Source organism: Euphorbia lathyris, chromosome 9 (assembly GCF_963576675.1).
Source record: "Euphorbia lathyris chromosome 9, ddEupLath1.1, whole genome shotgun sequence".
In the NCBI taxonomy this organism is placed as follows: Eukaryota; Viridiplantae; Streptophyta; class Magnoliopsida; order Malpighiales; family Euphorbiaceae; genus Euphorbia; species Euphorbia lathyris.
The window spans coordinates 78281307-78308136 of record NC_088918.1 but is presented as its reverse complement, the minus strand read 5'-3'; the positions used below and the strand labels follow the sequence as shown (position 1 = coordinate 78308136).

At 38.4% G+C, this 26830-nt stretch overlaps 2 protein-coding genes across 5 annotated transcripts; one reads left to right on the top strand and one right to left on the bottom strand.

Moving 5' to 3' along the window:
* Positions 1–2458: 2458 nt before the first annotated feature.
* Positions 2459–4943, bottom strand: LOC136206298 ((R)-mandelonitrile lyase-like). The gene is made up of 3 exons (XM_065997301.1): positions 4726–4943; positions 2995–4507; positions 2459–2807 (listed from the first exon to the last, which is right to left on the bottom strand). Exons 1-3 carry the CDS (start codon positions 4817–4819, stop codon positions 2762–2764), a joined length of 1653 nt encoding a protein of 550 aa, XP_065853373.1. The 5' UTR covers positions 4820–4943; the 3' UTR covers positions 2459–2761.
* Positions 4944–5066: 123 nt separating this feature from the next.
* On the top strand, positions 5067–11835 carry LOC136207037 (DNA-dependent metalloprotease WSS1-like). Of its 4 annotated transcripts, none has more exons than XM_065998283.1 (5): positions 5067–5148; positions 7021–7179; positions 7274–7469; positions 10961–11410; positions 11496–11835. In XM_065998283.1, exons 2-5 carry the CDS (start codon positions 7025–7027, stop codon positions 11679–11681), a joined length of 987 nt encoding a protein of 328 aa, XP_065854355.1. In that variant the 5' UTR covers positions 5067–5148; positions 7021–7024; the 3' UTR covers positions 11682–11835. The 4 variants fall into 4 exon arrangements, with proteins under 4 accessions (XP_065854355.1, XP_065854356.1, XP_065854357.1 ...); XM_065998284.1 differs by having other exon boundaries at positions 5071–5207; XM_065998285.1 differs by lacking the exon at positions 5067–5148 and adding an exon at positions 5375–5566.
* Positions 11836–26830: the final 14995 nt, after the last annotated feature.

The window sequence follows — 26830 nt, the reverse complement described above, 5'->3', positions numbered from 1 at the left end:
AAACCCTTACACGTTTAACTTTTAAGTATCCGTACCCGTCTCATTACCCTAACGGGTATACCTTTTGCATCTCATACACATCTCATTTAATTCACGGATACCCCCTTTAAAAATCAATAAATAAAACAAAAAATATTACAAATCTAATAAATCATCTATCTAAAAATTGAACTTTAATCAATAAAAATAAAATAGTTTATTGGTATCACTCAATGGTTGAAGAATAAAATGTTGAGGTTTCAAATCTTATATCTTCCATCTAAACCAATTATATTTTTTAATATATAAAAGAGTTATGATGGATACCGGGTATATTGGGGGTATTCTCATACCCGTCCCATTACCCTAACAGCTAATGATTTTGATCACATACCCGTCTCATAGCCGTCTCATACCCTTTTATACAGGGTACGAGTAGTCTCATTACCCACGGATACAGTACCCGTTGCCATCCTTAATAGAAACCCCCAATTTAGTGGATTAGAAAACGTAGACATTTTGACCCACCAGTTACCATAAATATTATTTACACCTCAAACTAAACCCCTACAATTCCATATACTTATCCTACCTTACCTCATAAAACCTTAAAACAAACATACCCTAAACCTTATCTTATGTAACCCAAGAAAGTTTTTAAAGTTATATATATTGGAAAATAAAAACCCTAATAGCTTAATATATCATTTGCCTCCTGAACTTGTACAAAAAACTTGATTGGTCCCTTGAATTTTTAAAGTGTCTCAATAGCCTCCTCAACTTGTATAAAATGTTTAGTTAACCATTTGAACTTACATAAAATGTAATCAATTGATCACTCGATTGCAAAAAAAAAAAAAAAAGTAAATTAAATGTGGAAGATGTATTCCACGCATCTTAGAATGTTATTACATAATTCAAAAATAGATTAAAAAAAAGTTATTACTTGTTCAACTATAAAACTTATATCCGCTAATATTAAAACTATACACCCCCGATCTTGGTAGTTTTACTTTTTTTTAAGGCACATGCAATACATTTTCCGCATTTAACTTACTTTTTTTTTTTTTGCAACCGAGTGATCAATTGATTACATTTTGCGCAAGTTCAGGGGGCTAATTGAACATTTTATACAAGTTGAGAGAGCTATCGACACACTTTAAAAGTTCACGAGACCAATTACTCATGAGATAAATGACGTATTAAGCCTTTATTTATGTACTGCAACGTAGTTTAATATATGGGTTATCCTAATAGTTGTACAACTAATCAATTAATACTTTTAACCTGGAAAAAAAACTAGTGGAGAGTAAGGTTCTAATATTTATCATGGAACCACGTTTTTTATTTTTCAAAATCATTATTTCTTGAACTTTTTCTCTCTAAACATTCATTTTTTCTTTCCAAACCAAACGTCTTCTAAATAAACTCAAAACGAAAAAGTTAAAGAATGAAAATTGCCTAGAATATCATAAATTCTTGGAATTTTCTAGTTTGAGGTCATTTTGAGGCGTTAATTGAAGTTCAATGGACATAACGTTAGAAACTGTAAAGTTGAGTAAATTTTATATTACGTTTTGAAGTTTAGTGGTCATACCGTGAAAATGAGTAAAATTTAGTGGCAATGAGTGCAATTTACCCGAATAATTATAATCTCCGAAACAAAAAAAAATTCTTTGTTTATCCCATTTTCTCCTCGTGTTTGACTTTTCATATTAAAGATGAGAGTTTTAGTTGTTTGGTTAGAGAATTGTTGTTTCCCTTTTTTCCTTGAAAAGTATCTTTTTCCAACAGCAGAGAATTCTTGCTTTTTCAAGAGCAAACAACAAACATACTCATAAACAGTAGGTAAACCAAAGGGGCGGGGATTCTCCATCCCCATTACCTGAACTTAGAAAATTTTGTTCATGTCCCCGTCATGCGGGAATCATCATTACCGTTTAATCATATTCTTTTAATTTATATAAAACTTTTATTCTATTTTTCTCCATTTTCTTGGCATTTCATACAATATAACGATAAATAATAAGATTTATTAAGTTGAGTGACTGAAGGAAAGAATGAAATTGACCTAATAAACATATTAATTGGGGAATCCGTGGGGACATATCGAGGACGGGTACAGGGATCCCAAAGGGGCGGGTAGGGATACCTATCCCTGTCTCCATTTACGGGGACAAAACAAACTCCATCCCCGCCTTGCGTGATTCTAATCGGGAATTCCCCATCCCCGATAGGGTGGGAAATCCCCACCCCGTTTACATCCCTACCCGAAATCAATATATTACCAAAGTGGAAGTGAAATTTGAGCATTAACAAACTCAATAAACAATAGCAGCAGCTCAGTTATCTGTAAAAAACATCAACATTTGTATGATATAAATGACGCAAAAACAATAATCGTATCTGTATAACTCGTGTTTTCGTGTTAGAAATTAACATTAATCCGTATTTCCATTTTATTCAAGAAAAAAGAAAAGAATTGAACAGCTATGTGCATTTGATTATAGTATCAGAACCAAAAATTTCAAGGTTTCATCCTGTCAAAGCTAATAACTACAATTTCTTATCATACATTTCATATGCTAACTCTCTCAAAAATCTCTAATCATTTCGCTGTTTTCGACGAACGAACGAAACGAATGAATGAACAAAATGCTCCTAGATCAACAAGTTTTGATCTTTAGGCATTGCACAAGTACTCACCAAAGGTTAAAAACCGAATCAAGCAGCAGCCCGGAGAGTGGAAACTGATAAATGAGAAGCTAGAACGGATACCGGATCACTTGTATCTCATCCGTTCCGTGATGATCTTCGTTCCAGCGTATCTGCCAAAGCACACAAAAGTTAGTTTCTCTCATTCATACACTTTTTTGAGTAAAAATAGAGACCTGCCCCGCACCAGGGACGGACATCCCAACTAGGTTGGCACCCCCGAGCCCAGGTGGAAACAAGTCCCGATTGACACTCATTCATACACTTAAACAACCATTAAACATTTAAAACAATGTATACCTTCCAAGCATCATCAATGTAGCTTGAGGATTGGTTCCGGGAGATACAGAAAACGTAGAGCCATCGACAACTCTAAGCGATCCAACACCTAACACACGGTATTCTTGATCAACCACTTTCCCCACAACACAACCACCATGGTAATGCCAAATGGTACTAACCGTCCGCCGACAAAAATCAGCCATCTGCACAAAGTTAGATTGATCAACAGGCAGTTCAGGCCCTATGAACCTGAAATTTCGAGCTCCAAACCATTCATGAAACCTAAACACATCCATAGACCGGCTCCTCAACACATCACCGATCTTTCGTGTACCATTCACACACTTCTCCAAATCAATTGGGTTAGAGAAGTAATTGAATCTAACAATAGGGTTCACTCTAACATCAGTAGAAGCTAGCCTCAACGAGCCAACAGAAAGTGGCCCGGTTATCTTCTCCATAAGTGTAGCCACTGTGAGATAAAGAGGCGAGAACGGAGGCCTAATGAACACAGACCGTGTAGAGGACACGAATGGGATCACATTAGAAGCTGCTTCAAGATAAGCTCCAACATTAGTTATCCCAACCACTTGGATCAAAGAATGCTCCAATGGAACAGAAGGCACAATGGAGATCCCGTTTCTCGGATTATCATACAAATACTGTCCTACATACGGAAGATGATAAGCTACAGGAATCCCCAATGACGACAGATACGGCCTAGCCCCAATGCCACTCAATAGAAGCAACTGTGGACTTCCAATTGCACCAGCAGACAGAATCACCTCCCCGTTTTCACGCACCAATGCGCGATGATGCTGTCCCGATTTATCACAATAAACAACCCCAATTGCAGCCATTCCGGACCTCGAAGATGAACTAGCTTCCAGTAAAATTCTCTCCACACTAGCATAGATAGCAACATGGATGTTAGCACCATTAGCATAGTTAAGAAGATCAGCTGAACTATGTCTCCTACCTGAACCATCAAAAGTAGTCCCACTAATCTTAGTCCCCACAACATGTTCTAAATTAAACCCATTATAAGGATCAACACCAGCCTCCAATAACCCATCCCGGACCGCGGATTGCCAGTTCCTAAGCTCGGGTCTGAACACAATTGCTTGCTCAACCCATTGATAAGATTGATTCACAACTTTAAGGTCCCAATTAAGACCAGTTTGCTCAAAGAAATCTTGATCAGCTCGGCTGTAAAAACCAGCATTGATTGCGCTACTTCCACCAAGAACTCTACCTCTGGCGTTCGGGACACCATCTTCAGATGTGAAAGCTTGAGCAGGAGAATCAAACGTGTTAACTTCAGTTAATGTTGCTAAAAACCCTTCCTGACTCATTAAATTGGGTTTATCAAAAGGAACTCCACCACGTTCAAGTAAAAGTACCCTATAAGATTGTGATAAAGTTGCAGCCAATGGACATCCGGCTGTTCCACCTCCTACAATTATGTAATCATACGTTTCCTCTGAAGGAAACGACGTCGCATTTTGCACAAACCGTACATAATTCGGACCTGTGAACACATTGAAATAAAGAAACAGAAGGGATTCAATTTCTTTCTTTTCTGGCATTTTCTCAGCAAAACAAATTACAAATATGAAATCAAACAAAAGAGAAAGCTATGTACTCTCACAGCACAAGAAGATACAGTTTCTCTGTTTGGATTCCGAGAAAATCAAGAAGAAAACCAAGATTCTGCTCGAATTATCAGAAGGGGGAAAAGCACTGTACCTGGTTGAGGATATGGTCTTCCATGAGAAACTGTTGTGCAAAAGATAATCAGGAACGCCGCAGAAAAGAAAAGGGACTTCTTCTTCTTCTCCATTTTTGTGGGTTCTTTTTCTCGGAAGAGTTAAGTGTTTTCTTGGTGTTTCACGGAGAAGAGAGAAAGAGGGGGAAAAAGTAGCAGAGAGGAGAGCAGTGTCTGTTTGTTAGAGACTCAGTGAGGGGCAGTGTTAACAGTTTTTTTGGGGTTTCGATTTGCTACATTCAGTTCTATGATTACCCAAAGTGGGCCCGACTTGATTATCGGAATTTATATTTCTTTAAAAGAAATTAAATTGAGATTTGGGGATTATTTATTAAGATGAAAAAGACGAAAACTTTGTCTGTCTGGAAGAGGAATTTGGCGAATTAATTGCTTCTATTTTCCAGGTTTGTCTCTGTACAGACTTGGAATTTAATTTGGCGAATCAATTGCTTCTAATTTCTAGGTTTGTTCTTACTTGATTTTTTGTGAAGTTTCTGATTTCATCTTGGAATTCAAACTTTTCTACAATTTAGTTTGCTGAAGTTCAATTATTTTGTAATCCATTAAAACTTCTTCTCTTGGATTATTTTTCTGTGGACTCATTTTGTTTGACTAACTAGATGAGGGAACTGTAAATGTCTGGGATTAAATGATGTATTTATACTAGAATCTAGAGAGTCCAGCTAACTAAATTGATCCAAATCATCCGTTTCCATGTCAAAACAGGATGCCTCTGCGTTTCTTAACTTAGTGCCTATGTTGCACGGAACTCTTTTTAGCTCGCGGTTCTGTTTCTTTCCGGTTTCCATTAGCGTTTCCTAGGTAAATTCTGTTAGAAATAATGTTTTCAGGTGTCCATTTCAGTTTTGATTTCCGTTTCTATGTAACATAGTGTCTATGTTACACGAACGCTTCTCTTTAGTAGCGTTTTCGTGTCCGTGTCCGTTTTGTATCCGTGTCAGTTTTCGTTTGAAGGCTATGTTATGAAGGTTATGCTTTAGAAATATAGTTTCCCGTGTCTGTGTCCATTTCCGTTTCTGTATCCATATCCGGGCAACATAGAAGTGCTGCTGGTCCTTAATTGACAAGGGTTAGGGCTTGGTTCGGTTGTTATTAGCAGTTTGTTGTTGTTATTGTTAGCCGGTAGATATCAACTAATTTTCTTAACATTTGTTTCTTAATTCTATCCAAATATTTTATTAGCATTTGTGTAAAATAGATAACTTGGGCTAATTTGTCTGGAAATACAAGTTTACAGATGTTTCTTTACTTAGTAGCTATGTTGCACGGAAATTCTTCTTATCATTTCATAGCAAAATTTTCTTAGAAATAAGGGTTTCCGGTGTCCGTTTCCATTTCAATTTTCGTTTCCATGCAACATAGCTAGTAGCCATTGTCGAGCATTAAACGAAACCTATGTTGCATGGAAACTCTTTTTCATTAGCGTTTTCGTGTTTCGTGTCCGTTTCCATTTCCGTTCCTAGCTGTAATTTTTTAGAAATAACGTTCCCCGATGTCCGTTTCCACTTTTCTTTCCTAGCTATAATTTTTTAGAAATAAAGTTTCCTAATGTCTATTTTTGTTTTTATTTCAGTTTCAGTCTCCGTTTCCGTTTCCATTGGGGATGTAAATGGAGAGGGGATTCCCCGTTGGGATGGGGATGGGGATAGTTTTGTCCCCTGTGGCGGGGATGGGAAAGGTATCCCTGCCCCATAGGGATCCCCGTCCCCACCCCGTTAATCCCCGACTATTTCCCATGATAATTGATTTTTTTTATGATTTAAGTATATTTTAATTAGGTGATCGGTTGTTTTTAATTTTTAATTTGTTGTGGTTTGAAAATTTTGAGAATGATTGTTGATGTTTAGCATTATTAGCTACGACTTCTTAAAAGCTTTAGGCTTTACTATTTTTTTTTTTGAAACATAAACGTTGATTCCCTGTAGGGAACGGGGAATGGAGAAAAAGTTTTTGGACATTTGTAAACGGCGCGGGGATTCCACGCGGGATGGAGATGAGGACAAATCTATCCCCATCTAACTCGCGAGGACGGGGATGGGGAATCCCCGACTAGTCGGGGAGCGGGGATAGGAAATGCATTCCCCTCCCCGCTCCGTTTACATCCCTAGTTTCCATCCAACATAGAACAAAACTTTGCTTCAATTCAATGCTTATTGTCATGGTTTTTAAGCTCGATAAGCACGGAGTTCTTGTTCTCGCAAATGAGAGTTTACAGCACCAGAACACTAATCTGCTTTACCCTTTGGTCTATCTAGGCATATGGATCTTAATGATCTCAACAAGGTTTGGGAAGTTAAACCTCTCAAGAAGATCGGAGAAGAGGATGCACGGATAATTCTGCAACGAGTAGCGAAACAAGTGCAACCGATCATGCACAAACGTAAATGGAAAGTAAAAATCCTTTCTGAATTTTGGTACTAATGTTTCTTCATCCTTGTCTTTACATTACTGCTTGGTTTGGTTTTATTTCTGGTGTATTTCCTCTTATCCAGATTTCGAAAATTGCAGTCCCAGCAACCCGTCTCTTCTCGGGTTGAACATAGGAGGAGGTGCGGAAGTAAAACTGAGATTGCGGAGGCCAAATAGTGACTGGAACTTCTTTCCTTATGAACAGATTCTTGATACTATGTTACATGAGCTGTGCCATAATGAATTCGGTCCTCACAACGCGGACTTCTACAATCTTCTTGATGAAATACGAAAGGTGAGAACTCTCATTTACTCTCGGAATGCATCTTAGATGTTTGCTGTTGTTGATAGTTGTGATTCTGCTGTAAATAAAAAAAATTGGGTGCTCAAAGTTTTGTTTTCCGTTTAATTTTCGGGTTAATCTTTGCTAGTTTGGTTCATATTGACTGCTAAGTTGAGATAATTAGGATGAAAGTTTTCTATCCATTGGATTTATGAGAAAATTTTGGGCTTTTGATCTTCAATTTCTAATTTCTTTCTAACAAAAAGTGGACAAACCAAACTAACTCTGTATGTTGGATTAGATATTTTACGGGGATGCTAAACTGTCCGTTTCATTCTCATTTTATAGCTTACGTTTGTTGTTTTACTCCAAACAATAGATATAAAGTGTTCGGTTAGAATTGAGAAATAACATCTACCAGCCACAAACAACAACGAACAGATAACATCAACAACAACAATTGAACAAAAGAGCTTCTTAAGGGCCTGTTTGGTTTAACCAAGGTTGTAAGACCCGGACCGGCCTGACCTTGTCAACCCGGTTGAACCGGACCTAATAGGCAAACCTGTCTGGAGATACCTAAAAAACAACATTGTTGAAACCCTCTTAAAACCTGTTAAACCGGAAAACCGGTCACAGGTTAGCGGGTTTCATGGTCAAAATTTTAGCCTTATTTTTTTTAAGAAAATCTAATCAAGTTTGATTTTACTATTATTTATCAATAAATCATTAATGAATTAACTACTACATAAGTTTTATGAGAAATTGAGAATTTATGTCGTGCAAGGCCTTGTTTGATAAGCCACTTAATGACTTAAATTAAAATATTAAGCACTTATTTAATTTAAGTGTGTTCGATAATAATTATTTATCCACCACTTAAATTACTAAATTAAGTTAAAAAAACACTTATTTTGGTAAGTCAAAATATTTAACTTAACATTTTAAGTTAAACATTATCAATTAATATTTTTATAATAATTATATCACTCAATATTTTCAGCATTTATAATATTCAACACTTAAAATTCAGTATTTATTTTTTCAGCATTTAATTTTCAGTTTTATCAAACAGCACCTTAGTGTTTAATCATATTTTCAGTTTTTTCCACATTGACACGGAGATATTACAACTCTTTTACTCTTTTGCTTTCTATTTCATATATTCTATTTGCAATCTACCAAAAGGTATTTTAGGATTAGTTTTGTAGTTTTTATTTATGAATTATTCTATTCATCTCTTGGTGGATTTCAAGTTTCATGTGAAGTCTCCATGGGATCTGTCAATCAATCAAGAATTTGAGAGGAAAATTTTAATTTCCAAATATTAAAGAACATTATTATATTTATTAATATATATTTTATTGATATTATTAATATTTTTCTATGTTAAAAGGTTAAATAAAATTAAAAATATTAATTTTTACTTACAGGATCTTTTGAACTTCGGTTCAACCGCGATTCAACCTTGATTGAACCTTAAACCCTTAATCCTTTATCCTTACAGGTACTTTGACCGGTTCGGTTTTGATAACCATGAGTTTAATTATTGTTGTCAGCTGTTTGCGGTAGATTTTAGCGAAAGCAGCTATAAGTAACTGTTTTCGATCCTAACTAAGCACTCTAAATGTGTCTACCATCTACTTCTAAGCTAGGAAGCACCGACACTTCTAGGAGGTTAACGTACTACGACACTCCGGAGACACACAACTGACACTCCAAAATAAGTATCCCCCCTTTTTCTTTTCTTTTTTTCATGGGGACACTTCTGGGACATTTCGAGGACATGGATTCTAAGTTAATTAAGTAGAATATAGGGGTTTTTTTTTTAATAGTTTTACAAAAAAGAGTGGTTTATGTATACAAAAATAAAATAAAACCCTAATAAAAAAATCAAAATCTAAAGAAAAGAAAATAACAACAGCTTCTTTTTTGTAGTTTAAATAGTTTGAAATTAAATGTTTCTTTTTGATAAACTATTGACTTATTGTTGATTTTTTTTTATTTATAATGACTAAAGAATGTTACACATATATAATTTTGGCGTGCCCCCGGCATACCCTTGTCACGTATTTTTTAGAAATGACGTTTGTGCATAGTTGTTAAAGGCGCCAGGCATGCTGAGGCGTCAAGGGGTCCTGGACCCTAGGCTCAAGGCAAGGCCCGCGCCTTAGACTTCTGTCGAAGTTTGTTTTTGCCTGAAGTGGAGAGAGACTTCTTTCTTTACATGACTTCTTCTCCTAATCTTTCTCTACTTTTTATATATTTAATTATGACAGATACTCTTGATATTCTTATTTAAATTAAAAGTTTAAGATTAATCTTATTTAAGTTAGATTAGTGCTTGAGATTAATCAAACAGTTATTTAAGAGAAAACTGTAAAAATAAAAAATAAAAATAACTAAAACCCGCCAGGCGCACCAGACTACAGACTCCCAGGCGCGAGCGAGGCGCACAAGGCGAGAGCCTTTTGTACAAAGCCTCATTTTCTAGGTTCAAGGCTCAACACCCCGAGCCTTGACTGAGGCGCGCCTTTAACAACTATGCGTTTGCGGCACCCGTACCCATATGAGTACCCATATAGGTGCTTCCTAGCTTCTAAGGTATTGGGATGAGCAAATAGAGCAAAAGCTTGAGAACTCAATTACTAGAAGTGAAAAGGCGCTACTTGTCGATGCCTTTGATATGGATGAGATTGTGGGATTAAAATCAAGTATATATAAAGTAAATCCAGAGCATCTAAGTATGCTGTTGAATTAAAAAGCTCAGTAGTTTTAGTTAGATACTCTGTGCTCGAGTTCTTTTGCTTTAGAACCTCGATACGAGTTGATGTCTTTCGACAATTTAAGACATACATATGGAACATAAATTTTTGGCTTAATACCTTTCCAGCCTCCTGAACTTGTTCCTTTTGTCACTTAGCCCCTGGTACTTAGTAGCCAACATTTCAGCCACCTAAACAATTGTAACACATTTAGCCCCTTTTTGCCTACATGACAGTGACATGGCACATGTTGGTGTTACCAACATGTAGGCCAAAAGGGGCTAAATGTGTTACATCTGTTGAGTATAGGGGGCTTAAAGGTTGGCCACTAAGTGTAGGGAACTAAAGGACAAATTTAGGGGGTTGGGGTGGTATTAAGCCTAAATTTTTTAACAAAAATGTTTTCTGGAGATGTCAAGAGATTTCAATTTCGATTACTTTCATTTTGGTGGGAAAGAAGGCACCTTTCTCCCTTAACCGCTCTTTCTGTGTGAAGCTATGTTGCACGGACACTTCTCTTTAGTTGCGTTTTGTGTTCATTTCAGTTTTGTTTCAGTGTATGTTTTTGTTTGAAGGCTATTTTAAGAAGGTTATGTTTTAAAGAAAACGTGTCTGGTTTCCGTGTCCTTGCAACATAGTTGTAAAGTACTAACTGTAGCACTTGTTTCATGAATGTCTTCCTCTTTGAAATGATTAAACGGATGAGTTATCCGTTAGTAATTCATTTTTTCCCTGAAGGAATGTGATGAGCTGCTAGCAAAAGGAATCACAGGCAGCGGGCAAGGTTTTGATCTTTCTGGGAGACGCTTGGGCGGAATTTCTCGTCAACCTCCATTATCATCGTTGCGCCAAACTGCCCTCGCTGCGGCAGAGAACAGAGCAAGGCAGGGCATTTTGTTGCCATCAGGCCCGCAGCGTGTAGGCGGTGACAGGACTATTAAGAACGCGCTTAGCCCAACTCAAGCTGCTGCCATGGCTGCAGAAAGGAGATTACATGATGATTTATGGTGTGGATCCAAATCTCTAGATGGTATCGCTAGCTCTAACGAAAATGTCGAACCTTCTGAAGGACCGAGTACTTCCATAATTCCGGAAGGCGTGTCATCTGCTGGATACAAGACTGCCCGGGGTTCTGCAGATGGTGGTGATCCATTGTGGCAGTGTAAAATCTGCACATTGTTAAATAAGGTAAAGTTACACCTGTACAACTAAAATCTGATACCATTTCGGGGTTTTCGGGTCATATACATTCTTAAGCTTTATGTTATTGCAGCCACTCGCACTCGTATGCAAGGCGTGTGGGATTCAGCGGAGCGAGAACATAGCCGAATTGAAAATCTGGTGCTGCAAATTTTGTACATTGGATAACAACATTAAAGTGGAGCGATGCGTAGCTTGTGGAGAATGGAGATACTCGTATGGCCCTCCTGCATCTACTCATATGCACTTGGGAACATAGACGAGACGCACAACGAATTAAGGGTCAAAATAGTTCTTAAAATTGGCAGTGACGATCAATTTAGTCTAAATCGAATTTTAGGTATTAACTAAGCTGGAAAATTTTGACAAATTGCTCCGGATACAACCAGTTTTAGTACAATTTTTTTTTTTTTTATAAAATTTGGTTCCAATTTGTCAAAAATTGCTAACTGGAGGACTGAGTTGATAACTAAACTTCGATTTGGGTTAAATTGATTCCGACCGCCAAGCTTGAAGGTCATTTTGATTCTTAATTCGAAGCGCAACACATGTATCAGCTAGAACTTGATGCACATATTCTTGTAATTAAGCATATAAATATGCAGGTTTGGTTAATGACTGTGATTTAAGCCAGGGGTCAAATGTAAAAATCTGTATAGTAAAAAAATTTAGTGTTTGTTTAGAAAAATGGGTCAAATGTAAAAAATCTGTATAGTAAAAAAATTTAGTGTTTGTTTAGAAAAATATGTCTAACAGAAAATTTTATATTAGTTAATAGAAAAATATATAAAGAAATTTGAGAAAATATTTTAATTTTTTTGAAAATATAAACATTTTTTAGACCGTTTGGAATAAGATATTTCATTTCTTTTTATCCTTTTGAAAAACAACATTCATACTGTTTTTTTTTATTTTTCAATGTTATAATCAAATATCAGAAAATATTTTATTTTTTAATAAATATTTTTTATTTTCGACAAACAAACTAGGCTTAGCATTTTGTACTTTGATCAATTTATTTTTTTTATTGATTAAACTTTTAATTTTTTAAATGGATACATTGAGTGTTCAATCAATTATATTTTTAAATACATTAATTATTAATAACACTACTAATTTTGATTTTTTTTTTTTAAATTTGAAAAAGTTTATTTTTATGTCTAGAAAAGAAGAAGAAAATAATTTAAGTGAGGGAATTATCTAGATTTTTTTATGTTTAATGTGCGACTAATATTCATATGGCTTAATACATCATTTCCCTCTTGAATTTGTGTAAAAATATTGATTGGCCCATTAACTTTCAAAGTGTCCCGATAGTTCCTTCAACTTGCATAAAATATTCAGTTAGCCCCTTAGATTTGCGTAAAATGTAATCAATTGATCACTCGGTTGCAAAAAAAATGTAAGTTAAGTACGGAAATGTAGTGCGCACGTCTTAGAATGTTATTACATAATTCAAGAATAAATTAAAAATGAAGTTATTACTTGGTCAAATTTAAACTTGTCTTCTCTAATATTAGAACCACATACCTCGATATTGGTTGTTTTACTTTTTTTAGATGCGTGCAATACATCTTCCACGTTTATCTTACTTTGCAATCGAGTGGTCAATTGATTACATTTCACGCAAGTTTAGGGAACTAACTGAATATTTTATACAAGTTGAGAGAGCTATTAAAACACTTTGAAAGTTCATGGGGCAATCAAGTTTCTTGAACATGTTTAGGGGACAAATGATGTATCAAGCCTATTTATAATCTAGAAAGTTTACTAGATTTTTAGATAAAATGTATGGTTATTATTTAGTTGTTTAAATATGTAGTTAATGGTGAATAATATGAAAAAATTTATACATAAGTTTTTCATTTAGAAGCAGTATAAATAGGCTTTTGACCATTAAGTTTGTATTTGTAAGAAATACAAAACTCAAGAGTTGAAAAAGAGCGAAGCCAAAGAGGATCACGGAGGGTCGGCCGACCCTCCGCATTGAAAAACCCTTGAGAAGGGTGGTTCCGGCATGCTCCACCTTTAACATGCCATAGTAGAAGATATTTGTTCTGTTTTATTTAGATTAACGAGGTAAAACGATATTGTTTTGTCCTGTGAAACTTAAAAAAATATTATATTTTTTAAAATTTTATAACTATTAAACTTTTAAACCTAAAAAAAGTTGATACATTATTTGTTTTTCAACTTGTCTACAAAGTTTGATTGGTTTCTGAACTTTTAAAAAGTCCCCATAACCTTCTCAACTTACATAAAATGTTCTAATAGCCTCATCAACTTGTATAAAATGTAGTAAATTAACTACCCAGTTGTAAAAAAAGTAAAATTACATACAGTGGGTTGCTCAAATAAATTTTGATCTCCTCAAACGTCATTTGATGTTTTTTTCCATTTGAAATTTTCTTCGTCTTTGAATTTCAATAAATCGGAAAATACTCCTAATTTCCCAATCAAATTTGAGATGAAGGAAGCCACGTGATCATTGGGATCTTCGGTCTCCGAGTAGAAAACTAAACGGGAGGGGGGGCTTTCCAATCTCTTGGAAAATGGGTGTCGATGATCCGGTGAACAAGAGGTGTTTTGCTGGAGGTGACTTTTCCTCCCATGTCCGTCCAAAGCCCGATTGTCTAGGAATCGCTGGATCTTGGATTTCAATAAGTTTTCCACCTCTTAGGGTGCAATAGTTTGAGTTGTCGGTCCGCTGTCGGATGCCTATCGCCTATGTGGGTTCGCAGTGATCTGGATCGGGGCCATCGACAGTATGGTTGCGGCTCCGCCATGTTCACAGAGCTAGCAGAGAAGAGTTGCTCCCTTGTTCTGGCTTGAGGAACTGTCGGATCTTCACGGTTTCTTCCTGTAGGTTCCATTACTACTTGATTATTTTCATCTGTGTTGTGGTTTGCACTGGTTGGGTAGTTTGAAAACTGTGTGATTCAGAATATCACTTAGGCCTAGGAGGCCCAACAATGTCCGACTAGCGAACCGGTCAGGACAACAGGAGGTCCACAAGTCCAAGTCAGTCCGCTATAAATATGCCAGTAAAGGGAGAAGAAGGGATCGGGTAACTATTTTCCTACCTCATTCACATTTGATCACTAAGCTCTCTTGAATCACAAACTATCTTGATCTTCGGAGTGTCCGCAGGGACCGATCCCCGCGTAGAGCCGATCCCTGAAGAAGCCAGACCTACCCGACGAAGATCCAGATCACTATTCAGCATTCTCAAATTATTTGGTGCGGTGAGCGTGGAATACAAGTGACCTCGGAGCTTCAAGCGAGATGCAGACCCTGATTGACCCTGTCCCGATGATAGTACCGAAAATAGGAGCAACTAGCTCCATGACGAACGTCGAGCATTCCACTCCGAACATTCCAATTTCCCCCAGACAAAGTTTAAATGCTTTGATTTATTCTACTAATGTGTTTGTTCAATGTTGAGTTAAAACTGTTATAAGACATAAGGATTAAATGGCCCAAGCCCAATACGGAAGCCAAGGCCCAAGTCAAACAACTCAGTACAACTCGGCCTGCGTTTGTCAAAACGTTGCCGTTCTAGACAGAACACAACTCAGCATGAGAAGGATCTAGAAGACCTTCGGGAACAACTTCAAGATGAAGCTGCTGAGCAGTTTCGACAAACGTACAAGACAACAGCTGGCGAAGGAAAACTTCCAGACAAAGTTTTTCCTCTTTTGGCAAAGTTCAGACGACACAGTATGTTGTCCAGTTGACCTTACCATAAAAGGAGAGACCATCTGAGAGGCTGTTAACACAGCATGTTATATTCTTAATAGGACTCTAGTTAGACCTATACTCAAGAAAACCCCCTATGAACTTTGGAAAGGACGAAAGCCCAATATTGGATACTTTCATGCCTTTGGCTGTAGATGTTTTATTTTAAATACCAAAGATAGCTTAGCTAAGTTTGATTCAAAAGCTGATGAGGCTATCTTTTTGGGCTACTCAACAAACAGCAAAGCATACATAGTTTTTAATAAGCGAACTCAAGTTTTAGAAGAGTCAATACATGTAGAGTTCGACGAAACTGACCCTGCAGGTAGATACCAGCCGCTGACCGAAGATGATCCACACTCAGTAACCATCGCTGACCCAGAACCAGCTACTGAGTCATTCACGAAAAGGCTGACCAAGAGTAAGAGTGAACCTAAGATTACTTTTACTGACCCATCTACTTCTGCAGAGATTGTTGAAACACAGACAGCACAAGACACAAATCTATCTAAAGAGATAAGGATCCCAAGAGGGCACTCAGAAAGTGCAATCCCTGATTCTGCTGGGAATACCCTGATGACGAGGAATCAACTCAGGAAGTACCTCAGCAATGTTGCCTTCGTCTCAGTACAAGAACCGAAGAGTTTTGCTGAAGCTGAGTACGGTGAATTCTGGATGATCGCCATGCAAGAGGAGCTCGATCAATTTAGAAGAAACGACGTATGGGAGTTAGTGCCTCATCCAAAGAGTCAAAAGACCATCGGAACAAGATAGGTCTTTAGGAACAAGATGGATGAACAAGGAAACGTAGTCAGGAACAAGGCAAGGCTTGTAGCTCAGGGCTACAGTCAGCAAGAAGGTATTGACTACGGTGAGACCTTTGCCCCAGTGGCAAGGTTAGAGGCAATTAGAATTCTATGTGCATATGCATCTTACATGAACTTTAAATTATTCCAAATGGATGTCAAAAGTGCATTTCTTAATGGAGTTATAAACGAGGAGGTTTATGTTAATCAACCTCCAGGTTTTGAGGACTCAAAATTCCCAAACCATGTTTATAAACTCAAAAAGGCTATGTACGGTCTTAAGCAAGCACCACGTGCTTGGTATGAGAGGCTGACTAGTTTTCTGCTGACTAGAAATTATGTCAGGGGCAAAGCTGATACAACCTTATTCATTAAGAAAAAGGGTAAAGATACCCCGCTGGCCCAAATTTATGTTGATGATATAATATTTGGTGCAACTAACGAATCAATGTGCAAGGAGTTTAGCCAACAAATGCAGACTGAGTTTGAAATGTCCATGATGGGAGAACTCAACTTCTTCCCCGGTCTTCAAATTAAACAAGGAAAGAATGACATCTTCATCAGTCAAGCCAAATATGCCAAGGAGATATTAAAGAAATATGACTTGGAGAATTGCAAGCCAATATCCACTCCTATGGGCACTGACACTGTCCTCTGCACTGATGAGAATGGTAAGTCGGTAGACAACAAATTATATCGAGGTATGATAGGCTCTCTACTTTACTTAACAGCCAGTAGACCGGACATTCAGTTTTCAGTATGCTACTGTGCTAGATATCAATTTAACCCTAAGGAATCTCATTACATTGCTGTAAAAAGAATCCTTAGATATTTACAAAGCTCAGTGAATGCAGGTTTGTGGTATCCAAATACTCATGATTTTACACTCATCGGATACACTGACGCTGACTATGGACAAGATAAGCTGGAACGAAAAAGCACCTCTGGAGGATGCCACTTCTTTGGAAGTTGTCTTGTATCCTGGTTCAGCAAAAAGCAGACGTCAATAGCCTTGTCTACCACTGAAGCTGAGTACATTGCTGCTGGTCATTGTGTTGCTCAAGTCCTATGGATTAAGCAACAGCTTGAAGACTATGGTGTTCAAACGAAGACAATTGAAGTCAAATGTGACAACAAAAGTGCAATTGATCTTTCCAAGAACCCAATTCAACACAGCAGAATGAAGCATGTCAACATCAGACATCACTTCATTAGAGACCATGTACTCAAGGGTTAGATCAAGCTGACCTTTGTCCCAACGGACGAACAGCTTGCGGATATCTTCACGAAGCCACTGGCTCGTGAGCAGTTCAGCATACTGAGAGAAGTTATTGGTATGTTCAATCCTCTTCAGTAAATTTCTGAACTAAATGAATATGCATGTTGAGTGAATTATTATGCTGAATGATTGCCTTTGCTGTGTACTCATTGAAATTTATTAAACAGTAAATACTGAGTAACCTTTGCACACTGAGTAAGTTAGCTTTTTGAACTTAGAAATCAAATCATCCGTAAATATAATACTGACCACTCAGAATATCAAACGCTTGACATTCTAAATACTGAGTGTTAGATCCGTTAGCATAAATGCAAAGCACGCGTATAGCCCTAGGATGACGTATTCGCCGTATGTGTCATAAATGCCAGGATCTTTGTCGGTACACAATCCCAAGGCAAAACTGACACATGGATTCGATTAAAATCCACACCGCTCATTCCGTCTATAAATTATGGGAATTTCCCCATCTTTTATTCTTTACGCTTAATCTAATTCTAAAGGCAAAGAAACTGCTTCAAAACTCCTTCTCTCTCAAAATCCTTCTAAACTTTCCCCATCTTCGAAGAATGACTAAGGTATCCTACAATACCTCCGGTTCCGGCCACCAAAAGACCAGCTCCGATGAACCTACTCGAAATCCTCCTACACCAAGCAAGGGAAAAACTGGCCAGAACTCTAGTCAAGGAAAAAATGTGAAGGTCCGAACCTACTCCAAAGTTTTTGAGAACGTACGAGAATGGAAGGTTGAGCCCTCCAGATGGGTTTCGGAACACTTCGTACAGAATGAACAGCCGTTTTGCGAATGGATTTCCCAGAATGGATGGACTGGGCTGTTCTCGGTTAGGGATGAAACCTATCCTGACCTAGTGAGGGAATTCTACCACAACCTCATGGTCGCAAATGACACCACTGACTACCTATGCACTGAGGTAAAAGGCAAAACCATCTTCATCAACCCTCTCTATATAGGAAATCTTCTCCAACTGAAAACTGAGGGAGCAAGGCTGAGAAGATCAGGAGATCAGGACAAAACTGACTACATACACTCCTTCTGCAAACCTGATGGCTACTCAAGAGAAGTCTCAGCCTCATCAATGGGTCAGCACCAGAAGATGGCTCACTACCTGCTGACCTATTTTATTTACCCGAAGATCAACTGCACTACATCAGCGACCAATTTCGAGCAATGCTTCATATGGCATATGCTGACGTACACTCCTATCAACATGCCGGTCTTTCTAGTTGCTGGTTTCCTACGCAGTACGGGTACGCTGAGGCTCGGGTCAATCATAACTAGGATCCTCATTGACCACAAGATTGACCTCCAAGGTGAGGAGTCTTATCGAGGATCTGAGATAACAGCTGCCTCGCTGTGGGCACTGAAGTTTGGACAGCCTTTGAAGAAAGGTAAAGCTGCTGCTCCTGTTGCTGGCCAGACTGAGGGAACTGCTGAACCTAAGAAAGGGCGCAGGACTAAGGCCCCAGCCTCCCGCAAGAGGAAAACTATTGAGACTCCTTCTAAAAACGTTGAGTCTCCAGCAAAGAGGCAGAAGTCAGCTGGCAAGTCAGCTGAGAAAAGAACCAGGCAAGGTGAGCCTGGAACTGAGGAAGCTGCTGAGCAACCTCAGAAGAAGCAGAAAACTTCAACTTTGACTCCTCTGGACGCCATACCGACCGACTTCATTGTACCGAGTGACTCTCACTTCACCCAGTGTCAAGGTACAATTGCTGAGTCTGAGGAACCTGAGGTCCAACTAGATGATCACTTCATCTCTCAAGTTGAGGAAGAACTTGATGGAGATAGTACTGAGGAGGAAGAAGAAGAAGAAGCCAGCGGTCAGGATGACGATGAGGATTCTGAGGAAACTGCCAGCGAGGGTAAAACTGAGGATGCCGATACCGGGGTAGCTGCTGATAATGAGCATGACACTGAGCTAGCTGCTGGAGTTGAGCAAGTACTTGACCAACACATTGTTGATCAAGTTGAACAGCAGGCTGACCAGACTCATACTGAGCAACAAGAATCCTCTCCTACTCACTCAGGAGAACCTGCTCGTACTGCCACTCCACCTCGTAGACGGCGAAAGTTGGTTAAGGCCAGTGAGAAGATAGTCAGTGAACCTCCTGTGAAACCACCGACTCTTCCTGACCTTGTCCTGACAAAGACAACTAAGGACCTTTCTACTGTCAAACTCACATTTTTCAAACGGCAATCCACTTCCACCACTTCGACGCCATTGGAAAAACAAGCCTCTGTTTCTTCTCAGCGGGAACATGCCGACCCTAATGCTTCTGCCACATCAGCCAGTCAGGTTGAACCGTCTACTGTTCATGCTATTTCCTCAAGCATGGTGCTGACTCCACACACTTCTGCCGTTAGCACAGACAGTATTCGTGCTATAACTTCCACAACTCAACACTCTGCCGATCAATCAACATTTCCTCCAACTCAAGTGCAGATTGAGCATACTCTTCCAGTCACTGACCAGGGTACTCCTTTCACTCCACTTCCTTCTGGTCATACTGATGTCCATCTGAATGCCACTGAGTCCGGCAAAAAGATCATCGACTCAGTGCAACCATTAATTAGAGACCTTCAACATTCCACTCCACCTACTGCTGGTTCTTCAATTATTGAGACCACCCAGCTTTCCCAGGTCACTCAGCTTCTCAATGAAGTTAAGGGACTTAAGGATCTGCTGAATGTCGTCTTATCCTTCTAAGCCCAACAAGCCAAGCAGGATTCCATTGCCAAGTTGGCAGAGATCCAGCTGACAACCGTTCAACATCTGAACTCTCTCCATCAACAAGTCCAGAAGTTGTCCGCTGTGAACACTGACTATGCCACTTCCTCTGAACTCAAAATGCTCTTTGCTCAGCTTCATACTGAGCAACTTAAGACCAATGAGCAAATGGTGTCGTACAGTCAGTGCTCAGTAGAGCAAATCGGTGAGGCTATAAGGCTGCTTAATCTGAATAAGCAAGAGATGGATACTGACGCGTTGAAGCAGAACGAGATGATGACCCTCACACAACAGACTTTCAATCACATTCGTCATAACAACATCCAACGTCAGTATTACGACACAGCTCTCTTAAAAACCTTCCACCAAATCTTTGTTGGCCTTTCTGAAGCTCTTATCTGGCAAGCCAAAGCTCAAGCATATAGTGTCAATATGCTCAGTGCTGCTGATCTCCGAATACCCGAAGAAGTATCAGCTGATGGAGTTGCCATTTTTGATGGCGTAAATGAAAGCGCTGAGAAGCTTAAGGAGCTTTCTCAAGAACTAACTCGAGCTGTCTTAACCGATGCATTCAAGCTCCCTGAAGTTGACAAAACGGGGGAGAAAGCGCAAGCAGCTAGAGCTCAGCATGAGCGAAGTCAGTCGTCACAACACAAGAAAAGGAAATAGATAGGCTAGCTCAGCATAGGCCAAGACAGTTGTAATCTTTTTGTTGCCTTATCTATATATGTGTTGATGTGTAATTACTGACTTCTATCAATATATCATATCTGCATTTCTTATTCAAATCCTGAGTTATGATATATGTTGCTAAATACTGAGTTATTAAGTATCTTCAATTAAATCGGCTATGTTTAACACTTGTAAAATTATTTGACTAAATCAAATGCTGATAACATGTTTGACATTGACCTATATGTTTATAAAACATTGTCTATTAAGAACTCATTGAACAACTAATTACTCAGTGCACTCGATATGACTAAACCTTCCGCTTTATACTGAGTAAATAAAATATGTTGAAATAGCTGACCTATATCTGAAAACTAACCTTAGACTTACTCATTTAAACCTTTAAATGTTTTAAGTAAAACTAAGTCAGTAGCTCAACCCTTACGGGGGAGTTTGCTAAATTATACTAGGTCAACTATCATGGGGGAGCTCATACTGAGTTCCTTGCTGAATAGTTTTGCCAACATCAAAATGGGGGAGTTTGTTGAAACACTTTTCCACATAATTTTGATTTGACAAAATTGTTTAAGCATAATTTAAAATACATATTCTAAACACACTAAGTTTAAATGCTTTGATTTATTCTACTAATGTGTTTGTTCAATGTTGAGTTAAAACTGTTATAAGACATAAGGATTAAATGGCCCAAGCCCAATACAGAAGCCAAGGCCCAAGTCAAACAACTCGGTACAACTCGGCCCGCGTTTGTCAAAACGTTGCCGTTCTAGACAGAACACAACTCAGCATGAGAAGGATCTAGAAGACCTTCGGGAACAACTTCAAGATGAAGCTGCTGAGCAGTTTCGACAAACGTATAAGACAGCAGCTGGCGAAGGAAAACTTCCAGACAAAGTTTTTCCTCTTTTAGCAAAGTTCAGACAACACAGTATGCTGTCCAGTTGACCTTACCATAAAAGGAGAGACCATCTGCTGAGCTGACCGATGACAGAAGATACACAATTCTGATTGGCCGAGAGCTCTGAGCAAGTCAGGATGACAATGACATATAGCTGTTTCCCTCCAACGGTTATTTTGAAATTCGAAATGACCGACGTCCAGACGTCTCTATAAATAGTGCCATCACAAGCTTCACTCAACACAGAACTTGATCAAGCAGTTACGCTGACCAAATTTCTACACAAGTTCTGCAAGCAAGAAGCAAAGCAAATCTTACACTACAATTTCTTATATCTGTGTAAAAGTCTAGAGTGATTGTTAAATCGTCTAAAGTGTCTTAGCAAATCTTTGTATAGGACAAAACACTTATCATTTCTAGAGATAGAAAGGAGAGGCTGAGTACTCGATTTTAAGTACTCAGCAAGAGAATAGGATTGAGTAGAGGTATAGAGGAAGGTACTCTTGTTATACTCAGTTGCTTATTGTAAAGGGTTTGAGGCTCTACCTTTAAAGAGCTCAGTAGAGGATTCGAAATCTCGGAACGTGTTCCGGGGACAGGACGTAGGCTTAGAAGAAGCCGAACCTGGATAAATCTGCTGAGTAACGTATTACTTACCCTTAACTCCTTATATATATTGCTTGCTTAAAACAATCAAAAACTGACCAAGTAAAGAGGTCAAGTTGAGTTGTGCACGCTAAACATCTGAGCTCAGGAATAGACTCTAAGTGCTATCTCCTGACTCAAGCTAAGAAACTGGCCTAGCCACTAGTTGACTAAGCCAGTATCTTGTTGTTTACTCAGCGCTGCTGTTGAAACCGTTTTCTTTAGAAAAAGAAATCTGCCCTAATTGCGAAAAAGTTTAAATAGTTCCTAACCCCCCCCCCTTGGAACTATACTTGCAACCTTATAAGGGACCAACAGAGAATAGTTGCTCCCTTGTTCTGGCTTGAGGAACTGTCGGATCTTCACGGTTTCTTCCTGTAGGTTCCATTACTACTTGATTATTTTCATCTGTGTTGTGGTTTGCACTGGTTGGGTAGTTTGAAAACTGTGTGATTCAGAATATCACTTAGGCCTAGGAGGCCCAACAATGTCCGACCAGCGAACGGGTCAGGACAACAGGAGGCCCACAGGTCCAAGTTAGTCCGCTATAAATATGCCAGTAAAGGGAGAAGAAGGGATCGGGTAACTATTTTCCTACCTCATTCACATTTGATCACTAAGCTCTCTTGAATCACTAACTGTCTTGATCTTCGAAGTGTCCGCAGGGACCGATCCCCACGCAGAGCCGATCCCTGAAGAAGCCAGACCTGCCCGACGAAGATCCAGATCACTATTCCGCATTCCCAAATTATTTGGTGCGGTGAGCGTGGAATACAAGTGACCTCGGAGCTTTAAGCGAGATGCAGACCCCGATTGACCCTGTCCCGATGATAGTACCGAAAATAGGAGCAACTAGCTCCATGACGAACGTCGAGCGTTCCACTCCGAACATTCCAATTTCCCCTAGAAACCTGGGGCCGCTGATGGAGGAGGTGAGCCCAGAAGAAGAAGAAACTTACAATACGACACAACTCCTTAGTGCAATCCAAGGTTTTCAAACAACCCAGGCTATCCATACGGCGGTTCAGATGAAGATCATAGATCAGCAAAGGAGCCTGCAGGAGGAGAACGCCAAAATCTGGCAATACCTTAAAGAAGCAGCAGAGATACAAAGAGAAGGGGGATTGCCAAGAGAGCCCATGGGACCCGGGGTCCTCACGGGAAGAGGGGCCGGGGCCGCCCAGGCCGGTGAGGGCGGTGCACGGCGCGAGGAGGCAACAGCCACGAATAGCGAAGATTTGTTGGAACTAAAGATCCAACGTTTTCTTGACAAGAGGGCCCTCGGGGGCGTCATGGGAGGAAGCATCACCTCCAGCAAAACGCCACTAGTACAAAGGATCATCGAGACGAGGTTCCCGCGAGACTGGAAAGCTCATCGACTATCCCAGTATTCAGGGACTGAGGACCCGAACGACCACGTGGCATCGTTCATAAGCACTATCAACTTATACTCGAAAGACGAGGATATCATGTGCAAGGTTCTTCCAACCACACTCTCGTCTAGTGTGCAAGAGTGGTATCGAGGACTTGCTCCAGAGTCAATCGACTCATTTGATCTCCTAAAGGACCTTTTCCTCTCCCGTTTTTCCGCAGCAGCAAAAGTAAGGAAGATCAGCTCGGACCTCAACGGGCTCACGCAGCGAGCAACTGAACTGCTGCACAACTTTCTCTCTAGGTTTCACCATATGGCCTCGCAGGTTAAAGAAAGCCAATGCTGGAGCTTTTCTGATGGTAAATTACAACCATGCTCTTTAACTCTAACTTTACTTTCTTATATGGGTTTTTAAACTTCAAAATGGATATATTTATAGCACCCCGTTGGAAATAACAACTAGTAAAAAATCTACCATAATTAGTAATTAGGGTAGATTTTTTATTAGTTTTAATCCAATCTATAGAGATTGGATTACCTTAATTGGTAATCCAATCTCTACAGATTTGGTATAATAATTAGGATAGATTTTTTATCAGTTCTAATATTTTCGTCCTTCAAAATAAGTTTGAAAAGCTTGATGTATGGACTTCAAAATAAGTTTCAAAAACCATGTCGCAATCAAAACTGTATATTCCATCGTTAAAAAACAAACAAACTGTATACTTTTTAATTGCACTAACCTCAAAATATTAAAAACAAATAACAAAAATTATATATTTTCAACACTTGGATTCTAAACGAAAAGCAATCGACGACCGTTACAATAACTGAAAATAACCTCGTAAGAATCTTGAAGGGAAAGAAGTAGTTCGGCTATTTCAAGCAAGGCACTGTCCTCCGTTACATTTTCCGGTATTGGTGCAGCCGGGGCAAGTATTTGTTTTCCTGCCATTCTGCAGGCGATTTCGAAAACGTTTCTTGATGAAGCCGTACATACACGGATCTTGTTGCCTTCAATCTTTGCTAGATGGTACATGAGACGAGTTGCGTTCCTGCGAAACTTTAATTGACAGAAAGTACATACTACATATCTAGGATCAGGGTTACCGCCTCGGTGGTGAAATGAAAATAAAACGGAGAGGGTCATATCAACACAACAAAAACAATTTCAAGATTTCAAGATCCACAATAGGATTGCATATAATCAAGGTAATGATATGATTTCTGTAATATCATTCATAGCTGCTTTCTTAAGAACAGAGACTAAGAAGAGATAAGGAAGGTAAAGAGGTTTGTTCTTAAGTAAAAAGAAGGCCAATGCTGGAGCTTTTCTGATGGTAAATTACAACCATGCTCTTTAACTCTAACTTTACTTTCTTATATGGGTTTTTAAACTTCAAAATTGATATATTTATAGCAGCCCGTTAGAAATAACAACTAATAAAAAATCTACCCTAATTAGTAATTAGGGTAGAATTTTTTATTAGTTTTAATCCAATCTATAGAGATTGGATTACCTTAATTGGTAATCCAATCTCTACAGATTTGGTATAATTAGGATAGATTTTTTATTAGTTCTAATATTTTCGTACTTCAAAATAAGTTTGAAAAGCTTGATGTAAAGACTTCAAAATAAGTTTCAAAAACCATGCCGCAATCAAAACTGTATATTACATCGTTAAAAAAACAAACAAACTGTATATTTTTTTAATTGCACTAACCTCAAAATATTAAAAACAAATAACAAAAATTATATATTTTCAACTCTTGGATTCTAAACGAAAAGCGATTGACGACTGTTACAATAACTGAAAATAACCTCGTCAGAATCTTGAAGGGAAAGAAGTAGTTCGGCTATTTCAAGCAAGGCACTGTCCTCCGTTACATTTTCCGGTATTGGTGCAGCTGGGGCAAGTATTCATTTTCCTGCCATTCTGCAGGCGATTTCGAAAGCGTTTCTTGACGAAGCCGTACATACACGGATCTTGTTGCCTTCAATCTTTGCTAGATGGTACATAAGACGAGTTGCGTTCCTGCGAAACTTTAATTGACAGAAAGTACATACTGCATATCTAGGATCAGAGTTACCGCCTCGGTGGTGAAATGAAAATAAAACGGAGCGGGTCATATCAACACAACAACAAAAATTTCAAGATTTCAAGATCCACAATAGGATTGCATATAGTCAAGGTAATGATATGACTTCTGTAATATCATTCATACCTGTTTTCTTAAGAACAGAGACTAAGAAGAGATAAGGAAGGTAAAGAGGTTGGTTCTTATGTAAAAAGAAAGTCAATGCTTGAGCTTTTCTGATGGTAAATTACAACCATGCTCTTTAACTCTAACTTTACATTCTTATATGGGTTTTTAAACTTCAAAATGGATATATTTATAGCAGTCCGTTGGAAATAACAACTAATAAAAAATCTACCCTAATTAGTAATTAGGGTAGATTTTTTTATTAGTTCTAATCCAATCTATAGAGATTGGATTACCTTAATTGGATTACCTTAATTGGTAATCCAATCTCTATAGATTTGGTATAATAGTTAGGTTAGATTTTTTATTAGTTCTAATATTTTCGTCCTTCAAAATAAGTTTGAAAAGCTTGATGTAAGGACTTCAAAATAAGTTTCAAAAACCATACCGCAATTAAAACTGTATATTACATCGTTAAAAAAACAAACAAACTATATATTTTTTAATTGCACTAACCTCAAAATATTAAAAACAAATAACCAAAATTATATATTTTCAACTCTTGGATTCTAAACGAAAAGCGATTGACGACCGTTACAATAACTGAAAATAACCTCGTCGGAATCTTGAAGGGAAAGAAGTAGTTCGGCTATTTCAAGTAAGGCACTGTCCTCCGTTACATTTTCCGGTATTGGTGCAGCCGGGGCAAGTATTCGTTTTCCTGCCATTCTGCAGGCGATTTCGAAAGCGTTTATTGACGAAGCCGTACATACACGGATCTTGTTGCCTTCAATCTTTGTTAGATGGTACATAAGATGAGTTGCGTTCTTGCGAAACTTAAATTGATAGAAAGTACATACTACATATCTAGGATCAGAGTTACCGCCTCGGTGGTGAAATGAAAATAAAACGGAGCGGGTCATATCAACACAACAAAAAAAATTTCAAGATTTCAAGATCCACAATAAGATTGCATATAGTCAAGGTAATGATATGACTTCTCTAATATCATTCATAGGTGCTTTCTTAAG